Source organism: Xenopus laevis, chromosome 9_10S, assembly GCF_017654675.1.
Source record: "Xenopus laevis strain J_2021 chromosome 9_10S, Xenopus_laevis_v10.1, whole genome shotgun sequence".
Taxonomy (NCBI): Eukaryota; Metazoa; Chordata; class Amphibia; order Anura; family Pipidae; genus Xenopus; species Xenopus laevis.
The window spans coordinates 57,893,559-57,916,182 of NC_054388.1; the positions used below are offsets into that span (position 1 = coordinate 57,893,559).

Consider the following 22,624-nt stretch of genomic DNA (forward strand, 5'->3'; position numbering starts at 1 on the left):
GCACCCTCCCACAATTTTTTTTGCCCCCACTAGTAGTTGGGCAGGCAGGAGAAACAGAATGAAATACAACAGGGCCCCCGCCACGTATGAGCTGCGTACTGGAAACAGAATGAAAATACCGCACACCCCCTCGACCGCTGTGGCCCCCCTCTTCCCTGGTCCCCCTCTATATTATTTAATATTTTTATATTATAGTTATGCTGCTGCCCCTGGACCATTGCCCTAAGTATTACAGAAAAAAAACTAGAGAACTATTTTTGTCCATATGGATCTTTGACTATATTATGACAATAAGACCTGTATTTAATGTTTTTCATGGAATTGTGATAAAATGCAGGAAAGCATAAAATGCAGGAAAATGTAACAACAAAGTTAAGCAGCGTTCGTGTTACACTATGAGATTTGGCAAGATCTCTCTGGAAGTCAGAAGCAAAAATATGAATTGTATTATTAATTATTATTATTAATTTTTAAAAGTTCAGAGAGTACAAGCAGGAATTTTTTTAAGGTAACTGCAATAAATTAATTTAGTAAAATGTGGAAAATACATCCATTTTGCATTAGAATTGGTGGAAACTGCAGAAAAAAAAAGAATAAAATATAGGAAATGGGTTTGATTGTATTTGCAACAGTACAAAGAATCCTAAGAACTAATATCAAGAAAAACATAACACCAAGCCAAGTATTTCTTGCTCAGATTACTATTCAAACTTAAAATATGTTGGTAAACTGTATATCTGAATTTATTATCAATATACAGAAACAGATTATTCATTAATTTATATTTTCAGATTGGCATTCACCCATGAAGAATAGTTTTGGACCTTCCTATGTGACAGTACCTGGTTTTACAATTAGTTTTTGTAGTGAGCAGAAGTTATAGCAGGGGGAATACATAGATCATTAGCAGCAGTGAAATACAGCAGGCCCCATTTCCTTGTGTTTGTTATAGTCAAGTAGAACCCATAATGTAACATTAGGGGGCAGATTTATCAGGGGTTGAATTGAAAATTCTAATTTTTAAATTCAAATCTCAAGTTTATTTTAGTGTAGTTTGACTAGGGAATAGTCCAATTTGATTCGAGTTTAAAAATAAATTCGAATTTCTAAATTTATCATGTACTGTCTCTTTAAGAATTCAAATTTGACTATTCACCATCTAAAACATGCCAGATTGGTGTTTTAGCCTATGGGGGACCTCCTACAACCAATTTGGAGTCATTTGGTGGATTTTTGAAAATAAATTAAAAAAAAAAATCAAATTTGATAGAATTTGATTCGAGTTTGCAGGTTGATCCCATACACCCAAATATAAATAATTTGAATTTCAAGTTGATGGGAGTTTTTAGAAACTGCCATAAACTCGAAATTCGACCCTTGATAAATATGCCCCTAGGTGTTCTTTCTGCAATGAAAATACTCAATTGAATATAGTCACAAAAATGTACTGGTGTTACTTGTCTGTACACATGGATTGCCTGTTATAGTGCATAGCATAGGTTAAAGATATTTTTGTATTTCACGTATCTCTTTACAGGAGGCCACGCACAACATTCTTTTCTCAGACACTGGAGAATGAAGTCGGTTTCAGAGTGAAGTCTTGCTCTCATACTCGTAACATGCTGGTGTATGCCATACAGTATGTATACAGTTAGGCCCATAAATCTCTAGACAGGGACAACTTTTTTCTCATTTTGGCTCTGTACATTACCAAAATGAATGTTAAATTAAACAACTCAGATGCAGTTGAACTGCAGACTTAAGCTTTAATTCAGTGGGTTGAACAGGAAGATTGCATAAAAATGTGAGGAACTAAAGCCTTTTTTGAACACAATCACTTCATTTCAGGGGCTCAAAAGTAATTGGACCATTGACTCAACTTCAATTGTTGAAGACTAAACTTCGACAGAAATGCCCACAAACAAACAGCAATTGAAAGCCACTGCAGTAAAGGCCCGGCAGAGCATTAAAAAGGAGGAAACCCAGAATCTGGTGATGTCCATGAGTTCAAGATTTCAGATTGTCATTGCCAGCAAAGGGTTTTCAACCAAGTATTAGAAATTAACATTTTATTTTCAGTTTTTTAATTTGTCCAATTACTTTTGAGCCCCTGAAATGAAGTGATTGTGTTCAAAAAAGGCTTTAGTTCCTCACATGTAAATATATAGTACAGGTACGTTGTACAGGTATGGGATCCATTATCCATTATCCAAAAATCCAGCAAGCTCTGAATTACAGAAATATTTTATCCAATTTATCCAAATTTATGATGTCCTTTTTCTCTTTATTAATAAAACAGTCCCTTGTACTTGATCCAAACAGAGATATAATTAATCCTTATTGGAAGCAAAACCAGCCTATTGGGTTTATTTAATGTTTTCATGATTTTCTAGTAGACATGGTATGAAGATCCAAATTACGGAAAGATTCATTATCTGGAAACACCAGAGCCTGCACCAGGACCCGAGCTTTCTGTATATATACCTGTATATAATTTTGGAAATATAATTCCAGAGCTGTTTAGTTGACTAGAGGCTCTTGTCTTTAGTCCCAAACAAAAGGATATAATGCATTTGACTTAGAACTTTTTACAGATCAAAATATTTAAGGTTTTATTGCCCCAAAAAGATCAGAGATACTTAGGCAGGTTTACTAAAAAGTGAATGATGGGTTTTTGGCAAAATGACAATTCACAGAGAAATCACCAATGTACTAATTGGTACATTTTCTCTCAGACAGAGGAGCGCAAATCTGTTAACTAATCAAAATGGCAATGTTTCTATTCGTTACACTTTTTGCCAAAGTCTAGTTTGCCAGGTTCAGGCTGGTGAACTCCCATTATAAAAATAGAGCAACCACTTTTAAATCACAATCAACACATTCTCTAGAGAATCTTCCCTACTGCTATTGTATGGGGAAATATACTGGCAAATTTTCACAGAGAATTTATGCGATGCGTTTCGAACCTGCCGACGTGAGGTAAACTTTGGTGAAGTAAGGAGAAAATTCACTCTTTAGTAAATGTGCCCCATAGAATATCTATAACAGCCTCAAGTAAAAATAAAATAATGATATAAATAGCGTTATTTTAAGAATCTCTCTGATCCTTTTCAAATATTGCTTCCATTAAATCTGGTCATATCATTCGTCGCAAACCCAATGCTTCCTTGTCTTAAAAAAAGAGCAACCGAGATCATATTTTGTACCCGCATTAAAAAGCAGTGGTTGAAATCCACACTTCCTGCAAATGGGGCAGAATAAGACTAACCACACTGTTGTGTTTTTTGGAAATGTTATCAAATGCAGTTATCAAGTTAAAAACTGGAAAATGTATTTTTCATATCGATTCTTGATCAGCACCTTACTGAACCTTAGAAACTGCAACATCATCCTACACAGTATTTCTGTGAAACCTACAAAATGAAAAAGCACTTCTGAAGTGGAAAAGTCTCGTAGTGGTGTTGCAAAAATGTGTGATATCACCATGTTGCATAATAGGACCATGTACATGGCTCTCATCTTTTCTTTTTCAGCATTCTATCCTTCTAAACCTATTGGCTGCTTTTGTTATTATCGCTGGAATCAGGTATTATTGTGGTACTCTTTATTAATAAACTCTATCGTGAAAATCTTGGAAGGCACTTTGTTCTTCATTTCACACACACTTAGGGGCCGATTCACTAAGCTCGAGTGAAGGATTCGAATGAAAAATACTTCGAATTTCGAAGTATTTTTTGGGTACTTCGACCATCGAATTGGTTAAATTCGTTCGAATTCGAACGATTCGAACGATTCGAAGTAAAAATCGTTCGACTATTCGACCATTCGATAGTCGAAGTACTTTCCCTTTAAAAAAAACTTCGACCCCCTACTTCGGCAGATAAAACCTACCGAAGTCAATGTTAGCCTATGGGGAAGGTCCCCATAGGCTTGCTAAACTTTTTTTGATCGAAGGATTTTCCTTCGATCGTTGGATTAAAATCCTTCGAATCGTTCGATTCGAAGGATTTAATCGTTCGATCGAACGAAAAATCCTTCGATCGATCGAACGAACGTTTAGCGCTAAATCCTTCGACTTCGATATTCGAAGTCGAAGGATTTCAATTCGAGGGTCGAATTTCGAAGTATTTTTTACTTCGAAATTCGACCCTTAGTGAATCTGCCCCTTAGACTGTATATACTGTTTTAGGCACAAGGCACTAAAATCTTTCATTCATCAGTAATAAAAAAGGAGAAACAAGCAATCAGGGTGAGTAGGTAACAAAGTTCAAAGGAGGAGAGGGGATGAATATGTTGTACCATATCTGTGGAAGAGAACTAAGCATTTTGTAATCTTCAAATTTAGCCAGTAAAAGGTATTACTTGTTTGGGATCATGGAGGGCTGGCAAACTGGACAGGCAGTGGCAGTGAGTATAGATGCAAGATGGCTGAGAACTCATGGAGGAAGATGATGGAGAAGAACTGACCAGAAGACTGAGTAATGATGGAGAAGAAGCAAAGAGCTGATGCCATAATGCCTTAACTGAGAACAAATTGATACAAATATTTGGAAAAATTGGTGGGAAATTGTCCTAAAATGTAAATCATACATTTTATAGGTTTCTATTCTGGATGTTCTTAGAGCTGAGAGGGACTACACCTGAAAGCCAGTCAAGATGGGGCTTGCCCATTTTGAATTATACCACAACTATAGCAGGTTTGTTCTGACCGTATTTTTAAGTATTTATAACCTTGCTGAGGGTGATTGGCTAAAAGGACAGCTTCCATTAAAGTAGACAAAACAGCTAATTTCTAGATATAAGGATATAGCTTATTCTAAGGACAGAGCATTCCTACTCTACCTATTTGCATTCATGTATGTTGGTGACACAAGATATATTAGCTGCTTTAACTAAGATGTTTCCGGTGCACAATTCAGTGTGGGAAATAAGCTGAAGTAGTTAGTCTATGTCTATCCTTGCAAGTGTTTCGATTTTGTGTTTAAAACACCAAAGAAAATTACAGACAGAAAAACTGTTCCAAGAGAATCTGCCCATCAGAGCTATGCCCCCTGAGAGTTAGCAAAGCCAGAGTGACAGGGAGTCTGTATAGTCATTCAACATCTGGCAAACATGTGTAGGCTGAGACTGGTAATGTGTGAGCTCTATGGTGCTTGTATTTCCCACTCAGAACATCAGATAAGAAAAAGATTATTATTTATCTTATTAGAAGTAGTAATAGTAGTAGTCATATGAAAGGGTCACTAAAAATATATGTGCCCCAGCTGTTTAACACAGTGCACAAGGCTGTCTGGTGTACAGTTATTTTGGGTCTAAAATAGGCATTTTGAGGCAGTATACAAAACTCTTATAGCCTTAAGTGCTTATTTCATAAGTCCCATGGGGACCCTTGTGAAAAGTAGTTATGTATAGGGATATAGGATGTGTTTTAAAAAGTGCCAACTAGCATAGAGATCCAGGAAAGGCTAAGCTGTATGGTGCCAGAAGAGGAATGGAGAGCTAAAAATATAAACATTTGTGATCTATGTGCAAAAATCAATAGCCTAAATGAGGGGCAAATATGAGCTGATTTGATGTATGATTCATGATAAGTTCATTAGAAACAAGGGCCTAACTGTAGTGAAAGCAGACCATTGGGGTGTACAGGAGGTATAGGGGGCCCAATGGTACACTGACTGCTTCATTGTACATTTATGAAAAGTGACCTGTGACCCTAAAATGGACCAGTGAACTAGTTAAACCACTGATAAGGAGGATAGAAACATAAAGGTAGAAACCTGAAGGTGAGACTAAGTAAGGCAGGAGCAAAACAGAATATAAAATTTCAGCAAAATCTATATGTAAGCAGAATGACCACTATAGGTATGTATATGGGTTTGAAGGCCAACCTTGAATGGCACCTGAGGGTATCCATACAATGGATTAGCTCACGGATAAATCTGCTAGATCATTGCAAACTTTTCATATGTTACCCAAAGCTTAGGGGCTCATGTATTATCATTAGGACCATTTACACCTGGGCAATTACCCATATCAACCAATCAGCAATTGTCTTTTTTTTTAGCTAACTGCAGGCAGAATACTGAAAGCAAATATTTGATTGCTTTCAATTGTTTGCGAGGTGAACATTTGCTCAATGTTGCTAAATCACCCCTGGTTGTGAGGTATTTTGCCTGAATATTACATTTTCCAATTAATGTGAAAGAAACATGGGTTTAACTAAAACTCTGAAAATTCTGAAATAAAAAATTGGTCGCATAGAATTAAAGTGACACTGATACATGAAAGAAGAGTACATCTCTATAATTATTTTACTAAGAAAAAACATAAACAAAACTATTTAAACTGACATCATGTGTCTGACTTTCTATGGGAATTGCTGGGTGGAGCTATTAATAAGATAAGCTTCTTCATCATATTCCTTATGAGGGTGGTGGCAGACGAGGAGATTAGACACCCAGCGACAAATCTTCTCTTATTCCGGCAATTAATCTCCCTGAAATGCTTCCCATCAGCAAGAATACAAATCGCTGGCGGATGGTATAAGAAACGCTCTGGATTTCCAAAGTCGTCCATAGTTTCCTCGTGAAAACTACGGACTGAAGCATTTCTTATGCCATCCTTGCTGGCTCTGACAGGGTATGATCTGGGTGGAAAAGTTTGGAGTGCTACATAAAATAGGATTCTGTGAAGGTACTGTGATTCTGTGGAGTTGTACGTTTGTGTTTTGGCAGGGAATCCCAGTAGGGAAATACCCTGTGTATTAGTTAGAGCCCAAGTGTCGCAAGGGGTTTGTTTTGTTTTATTTTTGTACCTGTTCATTCCCAAAGCGTAAACTGCGTGAACAATTAATGGTCTTTACCCTTTCGAAGAACTGATCCTGCTCACACAAGATAAAACGCAATCGGCTAATTTTTGTCCACAAGTGCAGTAATCAAAGTGCAATATCAAAGCAATTGTCATTTTCCCCCACAATGCAAATTGTTCTCTCCCAGAATTTCACAATTGTGTGGAAGTCTGCCTGGCTTCATGTCTGGTGTTCGTCATGTAAGTGACATCTGCACCCGATAGTTTAGCTGCAAGTGTGCTGCACCTATTGACACGAGCCACAAAAGGTCAGTTGGTGGAGGTATTCCAGGGTTCCCCTTTGTTAATAGGTGCATGAGTACTCGATTCGTAACAGAAGGAAGGAAAGAATGAATGGCGGTTGAGCGCAGATATACAGTATTGAGGTGCATTGAGCGCAATTTGCCCCAAGTACTTTTTATGAAAGTAGACTTTTTTTTACATGCAACTGACTGTAGAGAAATCGCAAGGACCACAATTGCATTTGCACATTTAAATGAGCCATAATGTCAAGAAATGTACCAAAAATGTTGATATTAGATCCCCTCACATTTAAGCCAGAGTTGGCCTTTTAAGTAAGATATACTGATGGCGGATAAACAATTGAATTTGTTTCCGATTCCAGCTTTATCCTGCAAAGAGATTGATTTGTGCAGATTCACCAGAAAAAAAGTCCACAACTTGTTTGGCTTACAACAGCAAACCCTGCTCATGGTTCACTGATCTGCTGAGTTTCACTTCACAAATCATTCACCCGTAGCATCTATTTATTATGATCTTGCTTTGCCTATTATCAATTAATTAGAAAACAAAACCCCTATTTATCTATTATCTTGTTCATCATAGGAGTAAAGGGATGGTAGGAAACTGACCTGTAACAAACAATTAATGGCAATGATCTATAGCAATGAAATACACGTTTAAGTATTTATATGCTCAATCCTGAAATAAGCAGCATGTTCTAGTATGTTTATAGAGGCTTCCAAAGTCATCTCACTGTAATTGTTCTTACTGATAGCACTCTCTGGGCCTGCTAATTCCTTCAGTCCTATGGCTTAGTATGAGCCTTGCAAAATTAAATTCACAGTCAAAATGCCCAGGTCTTATTAATAAATGTGAAATATGATTAGGATTTTAAAAAATATTCTGTAGCCACATAGTTTAGAGGAATGAGCATAAAAAATTGAGTTAGGATTTCTGGGGAGCAGGTATAAATCAGTTTTTTTTTTCATATAAAGAACATTATTTCCTACTGCTGAGGCAAGTGTACTTGGGCCTGGAAACTTATAGAGATACATTAAATGGAAATTTCCCTTTATCATGGTCCGCATGGGCAGGCCTCTGAGTGCTCTTGAAGTATTATTCCCAGCATTGCCCCACTGTGTTGTGATAGAGCCAAGTTTATATGCTCAACTTTACTTGGTTACATAGTTTAGTAGTTATTGAGGTTGAAAAAAGGAAAAAGAACTTACTTAACATATTCAGTTATGCAAGTGATTTATCCCTATCTTTTGTGCCCTTTGTGCTTTTGCATTTCTGCCCCAGGTCTAAATATATTACCCCTTTTTTGTGTTCTTGTATAATAACCAGTGCATGGGTAAGGTGCTGCTTTGTAGAAAACCAAACATTAAGGGGGCCTAGTTATGAAGCCTCAATTTTTTCTGGTCGAGTTTTAAAGGAGGAAAAAACTCAAAAGTTTTGAGATTTATTTTGCTCCAAAGCAGAATCTGAAAACACTTAAACCTATTAAAATCATGTAGATAATGGCAGATGGTCCATTTAACAATTGGTACATGTTTTCAGGCTGTTTGAACTGGTTTTGATGTGATAATTTGATAAATTCAAGTTGTCACGGCGGCAATTCAATAAAGTCGAGTTTTTGGAGAGTCAATTCGAAAAAATTGAATCGACTTACAATTTTGACTCAACTTTTTCCTGCACTGATTTTTGGGAAGTTTTATTCATTATTAAGAAGTTTTATTTATTATTAAGGGAGTTCAGGTTTGGGAGTTTGGTCAATAATTTTTTTTTTTTCAATTATAGTGACAAAACAGTTGCATTCTAGTAAATACCCCTGTACATGTTTGGAGCAAAATTGGTGGAGTAAATTGGTGGAGTACCTCAAGTTCGAGTCAAGATATTTTTATATTGGTGTTACTTTCCTTTAACCCTACATTTCCATGCAAATATTCTGTAGAGAGAATCTATTTTAACTCAAACCACCCACTATGGATGACACTTGTGATAATGTCAGCCCACTCAGGAAAGTCCTAGGCTAGATCTTGCGTTTTCATAGAAAATCTTTCTAAATTTCTACTTCTTTCAAGATCTAACAATGTAATTGAAAAAAATAAACCATGTAAAAAATATGTCAGAATTTTAAGTGGAAGCACTTAAGTTCTTATTTTCAGTGAAAATGAAACAGCTTTGCAACATTTGATATAGATTTGTTGAAAAATGTTTTTGTCTTTGGCATGGTCTCATTAAACTAAATCTATCTTTTATTGTTCTCGACTGGGAGTAGCGTACTGTTAAGAGGAATCTCCTTGCTTTTTACCTTTTATAGAAATGTTGCCAGAAGGAACTAATGGAACATATTTAAAAAAGGGGGGACAAATGGTGTGGGGCATTGTTGCAGTTTCTGTTTAAGGTGATGCCACTCTTGTTGATTTCTTCACCTGCGTACCTCAACTGGTGATTCTACAACTTGAAACACCCAGATGGAGAAACCAATAAGTATGACATGCCCCACGTTGGAGCCACCAGACAGCACCAGTAGCGGCTATCAATGTACACAATAACCACCTTTTAGTGCCCTGTACTACCCAGCCCAGTATGATGGCTCAATACAAAAATAAGAATAAAGTTTCTGGTGTAAGGTGAAGGAGTCTTGAATACTCCAACAGGGTATTTTAGCTAGCAGAAAAATGTCACACACTGTCTTTGACCATTTTCCAAAAATAAATGTTCAACAAAAATCACATGTTCCAAATTTATTAAAGGGCGAAGTGGCTAATGCTAGCAAAAATTTGCCAGTGTGACGTCATTTTGTTACTTCGCCGATTTACTAACAGGCGCTGGCGTAAATTCGCTAGCGAAGTGGACCTACTCTAGCTCTACTAAACACCCTTACGCCAGGCGAAGTTGCGCTATGGTGAAGGGACATAACTATGCTAATTCACTAACTTGTGCCTTTTACTGTGCCAGACTTGCCTTTGCCACCTCAGACAAGGCGAAGTGCAATAGAGTAGATAGGGATTGCTTCAAAAAAAGTTGAATTTTTTTTCTAAGTCCCAAAAAATGCTGGCGTCTTTTACTTTTTTAAGGGTGATAGGCTAAAAAAGATTGTAATTTTTTTGGGGGGTACCCTCCTTCCCCCCTACATTTCCTAACATATGGCACCTAAACTATACACTGGGCACATGTATGGGGCAAAATAACAACTCTATTTTATTTTATGAAGCCTTCCCAGGCTTGTGTAGTGTAATGTATTTGCTATTACATATACGTCCATTGGCGCCGTATGCAAATTAGGCATCGCTAGCGTAACTTCGCTTTGCTTGACGAATTAATGCTAGTGCAACTTTGCTACCTTTTGCCTCCCTGCGGTGCGGTGAAGCCAATGCTGCCGCAACTTCGATGGTAAGTAAATTCGCCCCATAGTGTTTGCATCCAACTTATTGGAGTCTGGTGTACCTATTGATTTAACCTAATGTGGGAATGCTGAAACTACTGCCTAGGTCCAGGTTAGTGGTAGCCCTCGGGTTCTCTCTCATGAAAAGGTGCAGATGTGCATTATTCATAAGAGTAGGTTGGATGGATGCTTTAAAACCATATGGATGTGCAGGAGCTTGTTTACAAGCAAGGTCCTTAATAAATTGTGTCAATATGGTCTCTTCATTGTGTCCATTTTAGAGCACCCACACTTTGTAAATAACCCCTTCTATATGAGCACCATAATTAATACAATGGAATCCTATTGGCTCTTGCATGATGATCATAGTGATGAGGTCATCACTATGGTTATCATGGTGCATGACCAGTGAAATATGGCCATATACTAGTACTACATAACACTGCTGAGCTTTCTACGTTTAAAGAACAGATATATTTTCTTATATTTACCCAAGGCAAGATGCTTTCCTCTACATTCTGGCAGTAATAGATAAGGTGGCTGCTAGATTTGTTTTATATAATCAGCTGTAAATATATTCAGATATAAGCTCCAGTGATTTTAATGTTCACTTAGATAAAACTACTCCAAATTACATAAGAGTAAACTATTAATTGTGAAAAATAAAAAAGAATTGCATTGTTCATCTGCATAAAACGTAATTTAAAAAAGGAAATAAAGTTAATTAATCCCCACATCGCAGGATTAGAATGCGTGCACTCAGAGTTACTCGTAAGCAATAATATGATAAGTATTTTGCTAACTGTAACAGAAATGGGTGCTTAGGAGGCTGAAAGAGCAAATCCATCCGGAATATTTTCCTTTCCTAGCGCTGCACATTAATTGTCTTCAATTGTAAAAGAATTGGCATTCATTGAAGAACGAATGAATGGCACATTTTTTCTCAAACTTGAAGAAGAAAATGTGTCCTTTTTGGGTTTGAAGGACCGATGGTGAATAGATTAAGGGCCCTGAATTATCAGTAACACCAGGCAGCGAAAAGACTGTAAATGCTTTTATAAACCATATTCACTTAGGGGCAGATTTATCAAGGGTAGAATTTTGAATAAAAAATGCTTCGAAATTCGAATAAAAAAAGACCAACTGAAATGTATTAAAAAAAATCAACGTTTTTTTTTTTTTTTTTTGAAGAATAGGCCATTTTCGTTTAAATTTGAAACGCACGAATCGAAGTAACATCGCATTCAATTGAATTTGATTCAAAGTATTTAAAAAAAAAAACTTTTCAAAGTCCACCAATTGACTCCAAATAGGTTCTAGGAGGTCCCCCATAGGCTAAAACAGCAATTCGGCAGGTTTTAGATGGCAAATGGTCAACGTTGAATTTTTAAAGAGATAGTACATGATAAATTTTGATATTCAAATATTCTATTTTTTTTTTTAAATTCAAATCGAATTTGGACTATTCCTTAGTCGAAGTACACAAAAAATAGCTTGAAATTCTATTTTTTTAATTAGAATTTTCACTTTGACCCTTGATAAATCTGCCCCTAAATGTAGTAGGTTCGATTTCCCATGAACATTAATGGTAAAGCAGTTCAAGGTTTCTTGGCAACTTTTGCATTTTTTTATTTTAGTATAGTGATATAAAAATTTCCATTTAAGCAAATACTGACAATGGGTATTTAAGAATTTTAAATCACTTGGCCTTTATTTATTTTGTTTAGTTGACGCCCCAAATCAGGTATTAAATCCACTGCAATAAAACCATTTGCCAGTTAACCTGTCCTTATGTTTTTAAGACTGTTGGTTGAAATGGGAGCCCCTGAAGGAAATCCTCTCAAACACCAGGAGAATGAACCAACTTCCCCAACAGGAACCCTATTCTGACACCCCGGTGTTGCAAGGCAGAAGTGCTGATCTTTATGCAATCAAATTCACAAAGACATCCTCAACTTGAGATCCATGGACAGTAAGGGATCATGATATGTCTTTATATGTGTACTAAAACAGGCTTTTCCTTTAATAAAATCATCTCTGTGGTTTCCCAAAGACAAATTGTTAACAACTTAGGGTCAGATATTTCACTTCCCTCCACTCAAGTTATTAACAGTCAAACCACAATTCCCCTTTAACATTTAACCGATATTTGCCATTCACAAATGCTCTGGGGAAGTTTTGGGATTAAAATGATGATCTCAGAATGTCCAAAGTATTTTTCTCAGCCATAAAAACAGAACTTCTAGATTTTTCTCAAATGAGTCAAATCTGATAGACGTTGGAATACGTTGTTCTCTGCAAGCCAACTGTGCTAATGTGCTGCCTCATCCAGATCTGTGCTAATGGCATAGACTGCGGATTCCTTCATCATATCACTTTGAATGTAGCGGAAATAGACACTGTATTTTTATTAAGTTAACTTGATCATTTGTAACCTTTATTTTTTATGGATAAAAGTTTTCTACAGAGCAAATTGAACTTGTGCAATGTAAAGCTTTCCCCACTGCCTCAGAAGATATATGTGAGACAGGCCTACAATCAACAATCCAGCTGTCCATATGATCTCAGGCAGTGCTTACATCCCACCATTATACAGTTTACATCCCACTTTTATGGTCTATCAAATGTCCAAGTGCCCTTGACAAGGTTAAAACATATACGGGGGAATGTAATAAAAGTCGCAAAGAGCAAAACAATTCGCACCAATAAGACTAAAAATCCACATCTCGCAATGTAATATTGTTCCTTAAACTGTTCTTGCATTGCGAATTTTAATTGTTCATTGTGAATTTTAATTGCGCACTCTTAAGAAGTGCTTGAAGGTGTCGTAATCTTTTGGAGCAAACATTACGACTTTTTCAGTAAGAAGTTTTATTACATTTACTGCGCATTGGCGCAAACTATAAAATCCGCAAACGGTCTTCCACTGTCGGGAGTGGTCGCTAAACAGTCCCCAGGTTGCAAAAGCTATATTCCGCAAAGCAAAATTTGTTCTCGCAAAGGCATAACTTTTTGCATTGTGAATAGTTTTTCTGTTACCGACTTTTACATTCCCCCCGATAGAAATGTAATGAAATGAAAGTTGGACGGTTTGTAAAGGTGAGTTATGCAGAGCAACATTTCACTTGTCAGCTGTTGCTATGGGTTAATGGACCTAGGTGAACTTCTCCAGATTTTTGTGCAGATGAATCATTGTGCTACACTGTTGCACTAGTGAGATGAAGCCAGTGAGATGCCTAGTGACTAGTGAGATGAAGACCTTTGTCTTTAGGTATAAGGAATCATTTACTAGACCCCTGGGCAGAAGTGCAAGAACTCTGCATCTCATGCCAGATAAAAAAAATCCATAGGACAGGTATGAAGTACAGGGCCGCATTGTGACGTGTATCCATTGCTGCGCCCAAATTCTAACTGCTGCTCAAGTTAACAGACAGGCCATGCTCCCTAATTCTGACTGATGCTGAAGTTAAGGGGAGGGGTCTACATGCTTTTCCCCCCTGTTCCTCATGAATATAGTACTGCCAAACGTAGGCAACCCTGTGTTCAAGGAAAATACCCCTCAAGTTCAGGTCCCTGTGCTCTGAAACAGTTCATTTAGGCTAGAAAGCAGTGTAAGAAATAGTGAATTGTATCTGTGTTTTGCACCCTGCCTTCCAGTTAATAAATTGTGCCTATAGATTCCTAAACTGTAGGGCCTGAGGTGCTAATTTGGGAATAAAGATTAACTAAAAGATTAGTTAGCGGAAGACAAATGCTTATTTGTAGCAATAAATATTCCTGAAAGCTCAGCCAGAAGGCCAAATGGGATAAAATTGCATGTGATTATGTTATACAAATTTCATAAAACTGCAACATTACTATCAGGATTTTACAGTATATATTGAACTTTGGTGTGAGATCAGGAGGTTGAACAGGTGCTGAACTGCAAGGGTTGGTTGAATTCAAATAACTGATACTTTTTGGGACCAAATAAAAAAAAAACACTTAAAAATGTAGTTTATAAAATGGCATCCCCCAACCGAACCTAAATTGCATTGCTTTTACATTTTACAAGACAGGCTGTCATCCTGAAAGGTGCCATAATAATTCCATCATGGGGCCACATGGCTGCTATTAATGCATGTGGATCCATCAAAAGAATCACATTAATGACCCAAAGCAATCCTGTCTAGAAGCTTGTTTTTTTAGCCTTCCTGATGATATGATGCTCTAATATTGGTTGCCAATGTTAGCCTATGCACAGTATTAGTTGAAATCAAATGCCATGAAGGCTTGATAACTTTTAATAGTCAGACAGTAGTGATATCTCATTCAATTACAGCCAGGCACAGTCTGACATGCTGGGAAAATGGATCACCCACAAAACTACTAGAAGAATGCCAGCAATCATTGGCACAAGCAGTGAAGCACAAGTAGAAACTTCTTTATGGGGTTAAAGTGACTCATGGGTTTAACCACATACAAGCAAGTCAAGCTTTAAATCAAGTTTACCCATAATAGTAAAGTGCAGGCAATATGACAGTGCAAGGACCACACAATATATAATATTTCCCTTTAGCTTATAACTTTTGTTGCACCTCTCTGGCCCTATCACTAGTGGGTTCAAGGGGGAAAATGGTTTGCAAGCACATGATTTCTGGTTAGAGAATAACCCAAGGCTAAACATTGCAGGGCAGAAATGAAAATAACTGTACCCTCCCCAACCCCTGGCTACAAGTTGCCACCAATATATTCCAAGCCTGAAGTCTAGTTTTCTAGGTTCCACTTAGAAAGTGGCAGCAGGTCTCTCTGTTCCATGTCCTGCTTTTCAACAAAGCATTGTCATAAAATAAACACTAGAATCAGGGTGTGTACCTCCATACTTGTAGTCTAATGTGTTTAACTTGCAACTGCTACTTTATTGTGTGCTTATTGAAAGCTGTCACTTTCTCCTGCTGGCTTCTCTGATAAGCAAGATACAATTAAGAAGAAAAAACAGTCTTGTATTTTTTTAGTGTAAGACAAGCAACAATTCCCATTTTGTTTTACAGGAAACTTCCTTCCTTGAGAAGGGAATAGCACAATAAAAAAATTATCACTAGGGAACAAGTGTTTCTATATATATGTATTACCTTCAAAGGTACTATGAGACCTTTTGGAAAACAAAAGTATTACATTTTATAGTTCAGGTGTCCTCATGCAGACTGCTCTCATACTGAGCAGAGTGCCTAATGCTTAATTGCCTTGTTTTTTTTAATCTTATATCTTCCACTCTTTAACTCTCCCCAATTCATCCCCATTCTACAATGGTGCAAATGCAAGCCTAAGAAAAATAGTAGAATGCTGACTTATGTGTGTGAGGTCACATCCCAACCCACATTAAGCAGTAGGTTATACTTCATAGCTTAACTCTGCCCACCCACATGATGTCAAATCATACCTGATCCACTGACACAGCCCATGGGCTGAATAAATGAAACACATTTATATGCAGTATATGTTCAGCAAGGCTGAGCAGCTAAATTTAGAACAAGTGCTAAGCTCCCTGGTCACAGCTCAGTCTTCTGCCTATAGCAGCCGCCTTTGGCCTCGGGAGGAGCATTCAGCTACTTAGATCCCGCCAGTCTTAACTTGAGAGGAGCAAAGCAAATGTTCTGAACGAGCAAAGGGGCATGTGCGTTTCCAAGGTTTTGGACGGAAGGCAACAGTTCAGGGAGTAGAGGAAAAGCGTAGTCAGGCAGGCCGGGGTCGGCACAGGCAGAGTTCAAGCAAGGTCAATAAGTCCAAGGTCGGTACAGGCAGTGTTCAAGGCAGGCAAGGGTCAGGATTGGCAGTTCAGAATAGCCAGAAGACAGAAACACACCCAGATACTAATGAATTAGACCTAACAATGGGCAATGCTCAGAAGCCCAAAGCCGCGCACCCTAGGAATCACCGTCAGAGGAACCATGCGGCGGGCATCCCCGTCAGAGGTGCAGCGGGCGTCCCCACTGGCCCGCTAGACCACCAGGGTATGTTACACTTGTAATGAAATTATAACACAAAATAAGGGATAAGGAAGCAGGCTTCCAGCAAGGCAAAAGCTACAAGAAATAATATATGGATGGATATGCCGTGTAGCTACATTGACATCCTTCAATGTCAATAACAATGGAGCCACCAGCTGCCATGTCTAGGGGCAGGAAGCAGAGCTTTTACAGACAGAGTAAAAATGCTAACAGCTAAAGAAAAATTTCCCCTACATGCTGTTTGAGTAGTTTTAATGAAAGTTATACAGGCTGTACACCCTCCAATGTGAACAAGGCATGGAAGCTGGACCTTCTTCAGGAATAACTTTCTGACACCAGCTAAAGTTGTAAAGTTGATAAATGCAGCCCCATGTTAATAGATGACCCTTCTTTACTCTAGAAATTCATTTTAATGAATATACAATTAAAACATCATAAAATCATTTGCCTTTAAGTTTAGGTTAAGCTTGTTGATTTATTTATAATGGTGCATATCTTATATGTTGATACATCAACATACAAGCTTCAACAACCTTCACCTGAACTGAAAGGCAAATGATTTTATGATGGGGTTTTTTTTTTTTGTAAACTCTTTTTATTGTTTTCAAGGAAGAGGGGGTAGGGTACAGAAAAAAGAAGAGAAAAAAAGGAGGGGGTACATTCACATGCAAGCAAGTCATTATACATCTTTCATATAGGTTAAAGGCTTTCACCTGCATCATTGCTCTAATATTAAATGTGGTATTGAAAGGTCTTATGTATTTAGCAACTAACAAACAACTTCAAACAAGTATCTCCTACCATGCCCAAATGTAACCTGCTAAGATGGGGAATGTAAGAATGATATTTTATGATGTTTTAATTGTATATTCATTAAAAAGAATTTCTAGAGTTAAGAAAACTCATCTATAACAGTTTGAGCAGTGTATTTTTCATGTAAACATTATTGTAGGCTTCTAGTTCTAGTTGTTACAATATTATTTATAGACACATAAAGTTGCTAGTAATCACTCACACCATATATATAGTTTGGCTACATTTTTATTCGAGCATGGTCGTTTTCAAGAGAAATTACAAATTGAAAATTCAATAATACTTTTACAAAGACAATTCAGGAAAGAATTTTTTATCATGGTATCATACATTGTATTTAACAGTCCCTCTTTTTTTTTTTTTTTTTAGCTAAAAAACAAGATGAAGAAATTGGAATTTTTCAGTCGAAAATACAGTGTTTTCACAAGATCGTATCAAAAGTTCCCAAATTTGGAATTTCCAGTAATTGGAAAAAAAACCCCAAAAAATTAAAATAATAAAATCGCATAATTTCACATTTAATGTTCAAAAACACAATAAATGCTCTTTTCTTTACGTAAAATTTGCCCAAGTGATCAACTTCATGTTCCTTTTTTACTAAAATATATCTATATTGAAGAACTATAATACTGTACACTACAGTATGAAATAAATAAAATTAGGAAATATAAAATGAGCCACATAAATAAAATGTTATTTGACCTAAAAATTAAATGAATGCAAAAAAATTGCAGAAAAAAAAAAAAAGTTTGGTGTAATACTGACAAAATTGAACAAAAATAATTACAGAAAAAAATTGCACAAACATATGTAAACTAAGGAACTGCTGCCTATTCTTCTAATACTGACATGGGTGCTTCAAAGAACAGGGTGAGCTTAACACTGAAGCTGGTGCGTAGGTAACACCCGTTACCCTCATAACACTATACAAGGATGGCACTTGCAGAAACACACAGATTAAAAGGTTTGCATATAAGGCTTTTTTTTTTTTTTAACCACCTTACAAAGGCTTTCTTTATATTTATCATCCCGTTTCCTTCGAAATCCGGACACCTTTTAAGACTTCTATTACACTTATTTTTTCACGTTCCTTTGCATTATAAAAATAAAATTCAGGCCTAAAATTGTGTGGTTACATTTGGAAATCATGAAGAATGAAGTAGAGAATGCAGGAATCATAATACTGACATATCGTAGTGCGAGCACCATAAATTAAAGTGGAATAGGAATACTGGTGTACAACAGTGCGGGCACTTTTTATTCTTTTAAAAAATGTATTAATATAAATTAGAAATATCTTCTTTTTTTTAAGTTTGTAGTGATATATAAGTAGAGTGCAATTCATACAATTAACTATTTGTTTGTGCTTAAAGTATAAATGCTATTAAACACAGGGTTTAGTCTCTTGAACCACACAGTTTTTAGGCCTTAATACTGTACAAAAATTTTGCATAATGCAGTTCTTCACAATAACCAACTCAAACTTTATTTGACTTTTGGCAGAACTGCCCCCTTCAGTTCATCTATACAGGCTTCCTGGAAGCATCAGGCACGTGCATAAACATCTTAAAACAGCAGTGTTTTCAAGCAAGTAACAATACTACTGGAAACAAAGGAAGCTTAAAATGCAGTAGTCAATTACATGCCATCCTCCATTATCTCTTCTTCATGATCTGATTTGGCTTCCATTTTGCCATCTTCCGAACTATCGTCCATTGAATGGTCACCATTCTCTTCTTCATCTCTAATTGTGTCCGGATCTGTGTCCATGCTTTTATTTTCACTCTCTTCTTCCTCTTCCTCAAACTCCTCATCACCAACTTGTCTCCTCAATTTGTCATAAACATCGTCCCCTTCCTTTTCATGCTCCAATTCTCTTCCTCTGTCTCTTGGCATACTTTCTCTTTCCTCTGAGTCAGAATAGCCCTGAGGAGTTATGCTTTGCAAATACGCTCTATTCATCAGTAGCTCCGTGGGTTCCAAATGTCCCTTCTCACGTGCTTCCCTCTCTGCAGCTTCCCTTTCCTCTGCCTCCCTCTTACAGTAGGAATACCTATGATTCATGTGCTGTGAGTAAGACCCAGAATGCGAGAAGCGTTTGCCACATTTGTCACATTGATACGGCTTCTCGCCAGAGTGCAGTCGCGAATGTTCTATTAAATGATGTTTGTGTTTGAATGCTTTTTTACAGATTTGACATTGGTGTGGCCTTTTTCCTGGAAAAGAAAAGAAAAATACATCACTCACCACAACATTGCAAGTGCCATTGCTTTGTGACCATAGTGTGTGTTTCCCAAGAGTCTATATTAAGGGATCTGGTCACTTAAAGCTGAGTAGATACATCGTTTTTTTTTAGCTCTGTCTCAATATCATAGTGTTAGCAGTAACAAATGACCAGTAACTACAATCAATAAAACTTATTTTCAGCCCGCTGAAAAAAGCCCATACACAACATGCTTCTGTATATACATGGCCAAAACTTTTTTGTATCAATTTTAAGCTTCAGTTTTATTTCCAGCCTTGGTGTGGATTGCATGTGCTTAAAATTGGAAGGATGTACATTTGACTAAGAAAGACAGGACATTATCCCCCATGGTATCATTTCTAACATTCTTTAACACAAGATTGTAGTATCCAGGCTAATCCCAAACTCAAACACATCTGGTGGATTCCAAACTACAAATAGCACAAGGATGCCTTTTACACCTTTGATAGTTGCCATGCCATGAATCGGTTAAAATAGACCTGTCCTTGAATGTATCACAGCATGATGCCATGGTATAAAAATCAAACAACATGATGCAACAGGGAGACACCCAGATACTAAAAGAACACCGAGAAAAATGCCGTGCTTATTTTTGGGGGGTTAAGTGAGAATTAGCTGTAAAGGGAATACCAAATATGAATAGCAGAGACATACACCTTCGAAAGCAGTGTTGCTGAACCATATTTATTTAAATGTTTGTAGACTCATCAACAGTAGTCAATTGACATCATCTCCCTAAGTGAGATACCAGCAAGATAAGATTGTTCAGGTACTCACGGTTCACATTGGAGAATCTTCTCGCTCTTTGGAGAGCGAAAGAGTGCAATTTAGAAGTTTTATGGAATGTTAATATTCCTTTGAACTAGTGGTTATCCTATATAATAAAGTTGAAGTGTCTCTGCGTCCAGTCCCTGTGTCCGTGGGATTGCGCTACTGCGCATGTGCCCCACGGACTGTCTCTGGCAAATTTTTTTTAGAATAGAACAATTCTGTTTTTATAAATGTTTGACTACATATGTTCTAGTGCCCGTTAATTTAACGGGCTTAAAGGAGAAGGAAAGCCCCAGGGCGCAAAACCCCTCCCCCCCTCCCCTGTGTTGCCCCCCCTCCCTCCTCCCCCCTGGCCTACCTGTCCCCCTGGGCAAATGCCCCTAACTTGTTACTCACCCCTCTGCGCAGGTCCTGTCCACGGAGTTCACAGTCGCCATCTTCTCCCACGCGCGTCTTCTTCCTGCTCTGACCGGCGTCTTCTGGCGCATGCGCAGTAGGAACAGGTACCGGTACAGCTCTACTGCGCATGCGCCGAATGTCACGAAGTGAAATCGGAAAACTTCGTGACATTCGGCGCATGCGCAGTAGAGCTGTACCGGTACCTGTTCCTACTGCGCATGCGCCAGAAGACGCCGGTCAGAGCAGGAAGAAGACGCACGTGGGAGAAGATGGCGACTGTGAACTCCGTGGACAGGACCTGCGCAGAGGGGTGAGTAACAAGTTAGGGGCATTTGCCCAGGGGGACAGGTAGGCCAGGGGGGAGGAGGGGGGCAACACAGGGGAGGGGGGGAGGGGTTTTGCGCCCTGGGGCTTTCCTTCTCCTTTAATGTCTAGTATGTAATAAACCTTATCAGAGGTGTAAATGATCAACAGTAAAATAAAACAATATTACAATTATGTGTGATTGGTGACCATCAACAACCAGTGATTAGCAGTGCTTAAGAGCACAATCATTAGTTGTATTGAATGTGTAGGATATGGCGGACCCCAGGTTGCCCCTGCCCACTCTATGCCATTCTTAGATTGTAAGCTTTATGGGTTGGGGAGAAATAAGTGAGTCGTTTCTAACTGAATATTTTACAATAAATAACAATAAAACACACCCAGGTGAAGCTTTTCTTACCTGTATGTTCATATTTGTGTCTCAGAAGAGAGCTGCTTTTCTGGAATGTCTTATCACATAAGTCACAAGCATACATGCCACTTTCTGTCTTCTTAATCTTTTTCCTGGACAGACAGGAGTCAGAATCTGTCATATCTTCGAGACCTGACATGTAATCCTGTGTACCATCGAGCAAGTCACCCTGCAGTAGAACAAATCAGACTTAATGTTTTTGTGTAGATAAAACAAATGCAAATCACGCCGGCGACATTAGAAATATTATTCTATTATGTATGTGAATTATTTTATTAAACAATAAACAGTGTGTTCTGTATAACATGTAGTTTTTTTCCACTTTCTAAAACCAAAATGTGTAATTGAAATTTATGATCAGATGCATGATGCTATTATCCAACCCAATTTAACTTTGTGTCTGCTGACAAAAAGCCTTCAGCAGTATATTTAATTTTGTCATTTAAAATGGAGAATATTTTATGAATGTTCAATGTCCACATGCCTTCAGCATTAGGCATAAAAAAATGGATCTTGCTTTTATTTATATTTATTTTGTCATTAGAAAAGCCAATAAAATGAATTTGCACTAATTAATATAAACGAGATTTAAGAGATTTGAGTGTCAGAGAGAAAAAAATTGTAGATGAACGATAACAGTCTATGAAAAAGAGATATTTTTGCAATATTTGTTTAGCACTGGAGAAAACACCTTGTTGTGTTTTCAATAAAGGACAATGAAACCTAAAATCACTAAAGGGGGTGCAAATTTATTAGCCCTCCCAACCTGCCAAGAGGGCAAAACCACTAGCCAGGGGCGAATGAATCCCTTCTATAAAAGTAAACTTGGTTGGAGAACTTGGTTGGAGAGTGTGGTGCCACCATTTTTTTTTTTTTTTTTTGCTTTTTAGGTTTTCCTTTTACAGGTTTGAGATGGGGCAATTGCACTCTGACTTACTGCAGGTGTTTCCATAAAAGCCCATGCCAGTAGTACCCAGAAGTGAGGAAAAATGCCAGCACTGCACTGCCCAGGTAAGTACAATGGGTTTAGGTTTTTAGATAATGGAGTTGGAAATTATATGTAAGGATTTTAAATACTTTATTTTAGTAACAGAAATGATAAAACTGCATTCTAATATAATATCAACAATATTAAAACAAATTCTCTCCTCCGTTCTTGGGAATCATAAAAT

The 22,624-nt window shown here is 37.5% G+C and overlaps 1 protein-coding gene across 7 annotated transcripts in view; it reads right to left on the reverse strand.

Moving 5' to 3' along the window:
• Window positions 1–17,492: 17,492 nt before the first annotated feature.
• Window positions 17,493–22,624, reverse strand: part of zeb2.S (zinc finger E-box binding homeobox 2 S homeolog) — a 96,614-nt gene continuing 91,482 nt past the window's right edge. For 6 of the 7 annotated variants that reach the window (XM_041577597.1, XM_041577599.1, XM_041577598.1 and 3 more), the window contains 2 exons: window positions 21,441–21,621; window positions 17,493–19,496 (listed from right to left, as the gene is read on the reverse strand). In XM_041577597.1, coding sequence (XP_041433531.1) covers window positions 18,919–19,496; window positions 21,441–21,621 — 759 coding nt within the window. In that variant the 3' untranslated portion in view covers window positions 17,493–18,918. 7 annotated transcript variants of the gene reach the window in all.